Genomic DNA, 8876 nt, shown 5'->3' on the forward strand with positions numbered 1-8876 from the left:
ACTTTGCTCATCTTCACATACATGCTTGGCCTTCAATGCAAGATTGATCTTCGAGGATGGAGTACCATGCATGGCAAGATGTTTTGTAGCATTTGCCTTTGACTCTTCAAATAGTTGGAAAGTGGATATGATGTCATCTGTAGTCATTTCCTTGAAGGCATGGTGTTGTCTTATGTCCCATACCATCTGATGGTGATATGGAGCAAGAGCATGGAGCAACTTGTCCACAAGGAATCGCTTAGTCATGTTGAAACCATCTTGTGTCTTGTCACACTCACACGACTCAATATCAGCGGTGAGAGTCATGAGACGCTCAAGGAGTTGATTTGGAGTTTCACCTTTCTCCATACAAAAGTTTTGCAATTGCCCCTTAGCAATTTCATATTGAGCACTCCGGAGGGTGGAGGTACCGGTCTTGGATCTTATAATACATTCCCATAGTTCCTTGGCACTTGTGATGTGTATGAAAGGTCTCCTTTGCTTTTCAACCATACCTCTCCTTATACACATGATTGCAGTGCCATTGAGATTCTTGTCATAAATTTCTCTTGGTGTAGGATTCTTTGGATCAACCACATGGTAACCATACTCCAAGATCTCTAGCATCTCATCGTTTCCATATCGAAGGTGATCCTGCATAGCAACTCTCCACAAGGCAAAATCGGAAGTGGCATCAAGTTTAGGAGGTTTGCCTTGAGGGTTATATTTTGGTTTCTCAACTTGGGGTCTTGCATAAAGCCAAGGAACACTAGAGTGTTCATTGCTAGGAGGTTGTTGACCAAGTGACGGAGTAGGCATAGTTGGCCTCGAAGCCGCACCACCCGAAAGTGGTGCAAGCACCATGGACAATGTGGCTATCCTCATTTGGACCAAGGCCTCGACAGAAGCATCATGCTCATCTTTTTGCTTAGCAAGGGCCCGTTCCAGATCCTCAGAAGTAAAGGACTTGACTTCAGAAGAAGCCTCGCCTTTATCCTTCGGATCTGCAACACGGGGAGTCCCATCAGGGTTCATCTCGCTCTAGGGCGGTTAAGCCACAAGAATAGAGCACGAGGCTCTGATACCAATTGAAAGGATCGAGATGGACCTAGAGGGGGGGTGAATAGGTACAATTACAAATTTTAATTGTTACTTAGCAATTTTAGGCACTAATGCGGAATATGAGAGTGAGCCTAACAATTGCAAGTGTAGTACTAAGTGCTAAGCAAGATAAACAAGTAACACAAGTATGTAAGTAAACAAGCACAATATGATATAAGTAAGTGCTAAGAGACAAGTAACCACAAGTAGAGAGTTAGGGTTAGGAATAACCGCAACTCCGGGAGACGAGGATGTATGTCGATGTTCACTTCCTTGGAGGGAAGCTACGTCACCGTTAGAGAGGTGGATGTTACCACGAAGGCACACCAATGCCACGAAGGCTCACCCTATTCTCCCTTTGAGACAACACCACGAAGGCGTTTCTCAACCACTAGTGGTAGACCTTGGGGTGGTCTCCAAACCCTCACAAACTTTTCCGGGGGTAATCACAAAGGTCGATTCCTCTCCGAAAGACTCCTACCGCCTAGGAGTCTCCAACCTCCAAGAGTAACAAGATCGATGGGGAAAAGCTCAAGACTTGCTCAAATCACGAATTCCTTGGGTGCAAAGAAGGGGAAGAGGTGGATCTATCACTTGATCGGACAACTTCTCTTCAAAGCTCTCAAATCCCTTGGGGATCTAAGATTTGGTGTGGAGGAATGAGAAAGAGTGTGAGAAGTGTTCTAGGGTTTGTTCAAAGTGAATGGTCCACCCTCTCCCGTGGAGAACAAGGGGTATATATAGCGTGAGCATGAATATGGCCGTTGTAGTGTAAGAGAACGAGCAGGCCGGACATCCGGGCAAGGGGCCGGACATCCGGCCTGGCAAGATATGAGGAACAGAAAACAGAACCAGAGTTGAGAACAGAGGGGCTGGACATCCGGGGCCAAGCCTGGACATCCGGCAAAACAGGAAGGCCGGGACATCCGGCAGGTGGCCGGACATCCGGCGCACAGCCCAGCATAAAAACGTTCTCAGGATATCTATGCCCGGATATCCGGAATGGGGCCCGGACATCCGGCGTAACAGGAAGGCCTGGACATCCGGGGAAATCCCGGACATCCGGCGCTATCACAACCAGAATACAGAAACATAGTAGTTCCACGGGTAGTATAGGCCGGACATCCGGGATAGGGCCCGGACATCCGGCGTGACAGGAAGGCCCGGACATCCGGGGTAAAGCCCGGACATCCGGCAGCCAGGAGACAGAAACAGTAAGGTTTAAGCATGTGTATGTGGCAAGGAGGTTTGTGGCAAGAGCAAGCCTTTAACTAACCCTATCGATCCCCTCTTAATAGTGCGGGATCCTATACTCAAGAAAACAAATATGGAATCAATTTTTATGCTTCATCCTTGAGTAAAATCACTTGTATGATCTTGATCCACACACTTCGATGATCCGAGAACTAACACCTGAAATTAACTTGACAACCATTGTTATTCCCCTACATGTATATTGTCATCAACATCAAAATATGATGTAAGGGCATGATTGCTCTTTCACAAACCTCTGCACTTGGAGGCCCAACAACGTCTACAAGAAGAAGGTTGTGTAGTAGACATCAACTAGCTAAGGGTGAGGTGATGATATGTGTTGGAAGTGTTACGTCGATGCAAGCTTTAACACCTATCCGGATGACTCTGAGTAGCAAACTGGATACGTATAGTGGAGCAACCATTTTGGATAGCTCCAAGTGGAGCGTGGAAGCAGCATCTACGATATAAAATAGAGATTTGCGAAGTACATACGGATCTGAATGTTGCAGACCCGTTGACTAAAACCTCTCTCACAAGCATAACATGGTCAAACCCCAGAACTCATTGAGTCTTAATCACATGGTGATGTGAACTAGATTATTGACTTTAGTAAACTCTTGGGTGTTAATCACATGGCGATGTGAACTAGATTATTGACTCTGGTAAACTCTTGGGTGTTAATCACATGGCGATGTGAACTAGATTATTGACTCTAGTGCAAGTGGGAGACTGTTGGAAATATGCCCTAGAGGCAATAATAAAATGGTTATTATTATATTTCCTTGTTCATGCTAATTGTCTATTGTTCATGCTATAATTGTATTAACCGGAAACCGTAATACATGTGTGAATACATAGACCACAACATGTCCCTAGTAAGCCTCTAGTTGACTAGCTCGTTGATCAATAGATGGTTATGGTTTCCTAACCATGGACATTGGATGTCGTTGATAACGGGATCACATCATTGGGAGAATGATGTGATGGACAAGACCCAATCCTAAGCATAGCACAAGATCGTGTAGTTCATTTGCTAGAGCTTTTCTAATGTCAAGTATCATTTCCTTAGACCATGAGATTGTGCAACTTCCGGATACCGTAGGAGTGCTTTGGGTGTACCAAACGTCACAACGTAACTGGGTGGCTATAAAGGTGCACTACAGGTATCTCCGAAAGTGTCTGTGGGGTTGGCACAAATCAAGACTGGGATTTGTCACTCCGTGTGACGGAGAGGTATCTCTGGGCCCTCGGTAATGCATCATCATAATGAGCTCAATGTGACTAAGGAGTTAGCCACGGGATCATGCGTTACGGAACGAGTAAAGAGACTTGCCGGTAACGAGATTGAACGAGATATGGGGATACCGACGATCGAATCTCGGGCAAGTAACATACCGATGGACAAAGGGAATTGTATACGGGATTGATTGAATCCCCGACATCGTGGTTCATCCGATGAGATAATCGTGGAACATGTGGGAGTCAACATGGGTATCCAGATCCCGCTGTTGGTTATTGGGCGGAGAGATGTCTCGGTCATGTCTGCATGGTTCCCGAACCCGTAGGGTCTACACACTTAAGGTTCGGTGACGCTAGAGTTATTATGGGAATAGTATGTGGTTACCGAAGGTTGTTCGGAGTCCCGGATGAGATCCCGGACGTCACGAGGAGTTCCGGAATGGTCTGGAGGTGAAGATCGGTATATTGGACGAAGGGTATTGGAGTCCGGAAGTGTTTCGGGGGTACCAGGCCATGGCCAGCATGACCGAAAGGTGTTTCGGGGCCCCCGACAAGTGTTGCAGGGCCTCATGGGCCAAGGGGAGGGGAAAACCAGCCCACTAAGGGGCTGTGCGCCCCCACACCCTTTCCCACGTTGCTTGGGGAGGTGGGGCACCTCCACCTGACTTGGGAGGCAAGCCTCCACCTGGCTTGGCTTGGTGGGCAAGTCTCCCTAGGGTTTTCCTAGGGAGATCCAATCTGCCCTGGCCGCCGCCCCTAGGGGAAACCCTAGGGCGCCTCCCCCTCTCCCCTTCCCCCTATATATAGTGAGGGGGTGGGAGGGCAGCCATGACCCCTTCCCCTGGCGTAGCCCTCTCCTCCTCCAACTCCTCCTCCTCCGTAGTGCTTAGCGAAGCTCTGCCGAAGAACCACGAGCTCCATCGCCACCACGCCGTCGTGGTGCTGGAGTTCTCCCTCAACTTCTCCTCTCCCGTTGCTAGATCAAGAAGGAGGAGACGTCCCCGGGCTATACGTGTGTTGAACGCGGAGGCGCCGTCCGTTCGGCGCTAGATCGGATCTTCCGCGATTTGAATCGCCGCGAGTACGACTCCATCAACTGCGTTCTTGTAACGCTTCCGCTTAGCGATCTTCGAGGGTATGAAGATGCACTGCCTCTCTCTCGTTGCTAGTATCTCCTAGATTGATCTTGGTGACACGTAGAATTTTTTTGAATTATTACTATGTTCCCCAACACCCACATATGCTCAACCAACTCATTTTGCAGTTGCATGTGAGTTTCCCAATCACGCATTTCATGATGAAATTGGGTGAACTGTGCAAACGTTGCCGCTCTTCCTCCATGCTCAGGCACAACATTCTCACCCTGAAACTGAAAGCCTTGATCGTAAATACTTCTTGCGCTCATCCTCTACGATCATATCGTGCATGATCACACAAGCAGTCATCACGTCCCACAACTTCTTGGTGCTCCAAGTTCTAGCAGGATACCGAACGATGCCCCATTGAGATTGCAGAACACCAAAGGCACGCTCGACATCCTTTCTAGCACTCTCTTGCTCTTGGACAAATCTTTTCCTCCTCTCTCTGACAGGGTTGGGGATTGTCTTCACAATAGTGGTCCACTTAGGATAGATACCTTCACCTAGGTAGTATCCTTTGTCGTAGTTGTGGCCGTTGATGTTAACATTCACCGGCGGGATGTTGCCTTCGGCAAGCCTTGCAAACACCGGCGAGCGTTGAAGCACGTTGATATCATTGTGCGATCCGGCCATGCCAAAGAAAGAGTGTCAGATCCAGAGATCTTGTGAGGCCACGGCCTCAAGTATGACAGTGCTAGCCCTGACATGGCCCTTATATTGCCTTTGCCAAGTAGATGGACAGTTCTTCCACTCCCAATGCCTACAGTCTATGCCGCCAAGCATCCCTGGGAAGCCCCTTCTTGCATTCATCGCCAACAAGCGGGTTGTATCTTAAACAGTCGGCTCTCTCAAGTACTCAGGGCCAAACACAGCAATCACAACCTTGCAAAACCTGTACATGGACTCTAGGCATGTAGACTCGCTCATACGGACATACTCATCAATGAGATCACAGGGCACTTCGTATGCAAGCATCCGGATGCCTGCAGTGCATTTCTGATAAGATGAGAAGCCAATATTTCCAAGGGCATCCTCTTTGCACTCGAAATAATTATCGTATGCGACCACCCCCTCTCTAATACGGCTGAAAAGATGCCTAGCCATACGGAAACATCGCCAGAATTTCTGATGTTTGAACAACGGGTTGGTTGTGTCAAAGTAGTCCTTCCAAAGAAGTAAATGGCTGCTCTCTCGGTTGCGATTCAACGCCGAAATGTGCCCCGGAACAACGATCGCTGCCTATTAAGGCATGGACCAACACAACATCCACCATCTCGTCATCATCGGATGAGGAATCGTCGGAGTCGCACTGGAAATTGTGGAAAAAGAACTCGTCGGCGAAGTCCATTTTGTACCTTGAGGCAAACTGTCGAACAACTTGCGGGCGTCGACGAAGAAGTTGGCCGACGAAGAGACGCGCGCCTCCCCTGGACCAGGTGGATGGACTGGCGGCGTCAGGCCAGCAGGCGGTATCGGACGAAGGAGCTGGCCGGGGCGGGGAGGCGACTTCCTGCTCGTGGCAACGACGGAGTTGGGGGGGAGCTGTGTTGGCCCGGCGGCAAGGCGGTGGCAGCGGCGATGTGGGAGGTGGCGGCGACGGGGGGAAGGTGTGCCGGCACGGGCTGCTGGCAGAGGCACCGGAAATGGGCGGCGGCGGCGACGGGGCGGAACGGGTGAGGGCTTGCTGTCGATAGGGGTGGTAGAGGATGGCCAATGTGCCACCGACTAGCGGGCCAGGGAGGAGTAGACAAGCGTCGCGGCATCCGATTCGTGTCCACGCCGACGCAAATCAGACTCAAAATTGGGCCGGAAATGAGTCGGCAGGCGGACGAAAAGCGAACGCACGTCCGCGCCGACCCAAACGAACGCACGCGGACGAAATGGGTCCGCGCGTTGGAGTTGCTCTCATTGATTATTGTCCATGCTTTTCTTATGGTACTTGCATTCATTTCTACGTGTCGGTCTGCTAGATAGCATGAATGGAATCCAGAGGACGTTTTCAATTGAAAGAACTCTACTGTATCTTGGGAGGCAGAAAAGACCAAGATCGCAGAGAGGCAGCACGTCTGCCGCAAGCTGGCCCTTGGACGGCTCCATTCTACTGCCACGACCACAACCGAAACTGAAACCAAAATCAAAACCAGAACGTGGACGTCGCCCCCGCGGCCCCACACGCCAGCGCCCGACAGCCGGCCCAATTAACGTCCAGATCGATCAACGGCGCCTCTAAAGCCTAAAACCTCTCACCACGTCACGAGTCTCCTCCCTAATCCCCCTCCCTCCCCCGCCCCCCATCTCCTCCTCCGCCCGCCGCCAAGCTCCCTCGCCGCACCATGGCGACGCCCACCGCCACCACCTCCTCTCTCTCCCTCCTCTTCGCCCACCCCCACTCCCACCATCCCTCCGCCAACCAGCGCTTCGACAGGTCCCATCTCCGCCTCCCGCCCCGCGCCGCGGCGCACCGCACGCGCTGCGCCACCGAGGGCGCCTCGGCGTCGACCGCCACCAAGCACCGGCGCCCCGCGGAGGAGAACATCAGGGAGGAGGCCGCGCGCCTCCGCGGGCCCGCCACGACCTTCTCGGCGTGGTACGAGCCCTTCCCCCCGGCCTCCGATGGCGACCCCAACGAGCGCTACTCGCTCGACGAGGTCGTCTACCGCTCCACCTCCGGCGGCCTCCTCGACGTCCGCCACGACATGGACGCGCTCGCGCGCTTCCCGGGCTCCTACTGGCGCGACCTCTTCGACTCCCGCGTCGGCCGCACCACCTGGCCCTACGGCTCCGGCGTCTGGTCCAAGAAGGAGTTCGTGCTCCCGGAGATCGACTCCGACCACATCGTCTCTCTCTTCGAGGGCAACAGCAACCTCTTCTGGGCGGAGCGCCTCGGCCGCGAGCACCTCGGCGGGATGAACGATCTCTGGGTCAAGCAGTGCGGCATCTCGCACACTGGCTCATTCAAGGACCTCGGCATGACGGCGCTCGTCAGCCAGGTCAACCGCCTCCGCCGGGCTCCGCTCTCGCGTCCCATCAACGGCGTGGGGTGCGCGTCCACAGGCGACACCTCCGCCGCGCTCTCGGCCTACTGTGCCGCTGCGGGCATCCCCGCCATCGTGTTCCTCCCCGCAGACCGCATCTCGCTGCAGCAGCTCATCCAGCCCATCGCCAACGGCGCCACGGTGCTCTCGCTTGACACGGATTTCGACGGATGCATGCGGCTTATCAGGGAGGTGACAGCTGAGCTGCCCATTTACCTCGCAAACTCACTCAACTCGCTTCGGCTGGAGGGGCAGAAGACGGCTGCCATCGAGATATTGCAACAGTTCAATTGGCAGGTGCCGGACTGGGTCATTATCCCAGGAGGCAATCTGGGCAACATTTATGCTTTCTACAAGGGGTTTGAGATGTGCCGTGCTCTTGGGCTAGTTGATCGTGTTCCACGGCTTGTATGTGCACAGGCTGCCAACGCAAATCCACTGTACCGGTATTTTAAGTCTGGGTATACTGACTTCCAGTCACTTGTTGCTGGAACTACATTTGCATCTGCCATACAGATTGGTGATCCAGTGTCTATTGACCGTGCGGTTGTTGCGCTGAAGGCAACTGATGGCATTGTCGAGGAAGCTACAGAGGAAGAGCTCATGGATGCGACGGCTCTTGCTGACCTCACTGGGATGTTTGCTTGCCCACATACTGGGGTTGCACTTGCTGCTCTGTTCAAGCTCCGTGACCAGGGTATAATTGGCACTAATGACCGCACGGTGGTTGTTAGTACAGCACATGGGCTAAAGTTCACACAATCAAAGATCGACTACCATGATAAGAACATCAAGGACATGTTGTGCCAGTATGCCAATCCACCTATCAGTGTGAAGCCTGACTTTGGGTCTGTCATGGATGTTCTCCAGAAGAAGCTCAATGGTAAGATCTGAGCTTACCTTTAATTAACCTCAAGAGTTCCATCTTGTTTATCGTCACAACAGCTGTACTTTGGCATCTTAATCAACTGCACTTGGTGACCATGGTATGGCGATATCATCTTTATTTTCCAGTACTAGGTTCTTGAGGCTCTTCTAACTATAGGCAAAAGTGGATAGAGCTTTCCTTGTACTTTATCTGTATCATGTAATATCAATAATAAGGTATGATGTTATGGTTGAATAA

The 8876-nt window shown here is 51.7% G+C and overlaps 1 protein-coding gene across 1 annotated transcript; it reads left to right on the forward strand.

The window, feature by feature from the left end:
* Positions 1–6749: 6749 nt before the first annotated feature.
* LOC109775980 (threonine synthase 2, chloroplastic) lies at positions 6750–8876 on the forward strand. The gene has a single exon (XM_020334678.4). It carries the CDS (start codon positions 7049–7051, stop codon positions 8642–8644), a length of 1596 nt encoding a protein of 531 aa, XP_020190267.3. The 5' UTR covers positions 6750–7048; the 3' UTR covers positions 8645–8876.

The sequence above is a fragment of the Aegilops tauschii genome, chromosome 3, assembly GCF_002575655.3.
Source record: "Aegilops tauschii subsp. strangulata cultivar AL8/78 chromosome 3, Aet v6.0, whole genome shotgun sequence".
NCBI classification, from domain to species: domain Eukaryota; kingdom Viridiplantae; phylum Streptophyta; class Magnoliopsida; order Poales; family Poaceae; genus Aegilops; species Aegilops tauschii.

Bases quoted from the DNA above. Each gene is read 5' to 3' on its own strand.
- LOC109775980 (XM_020334678.4), top strand. From the start codon at position 7,049: ATGGCGACGCCCACCGCCACCACCTCCTCTCTCTCCCTCCTCTTCGCC.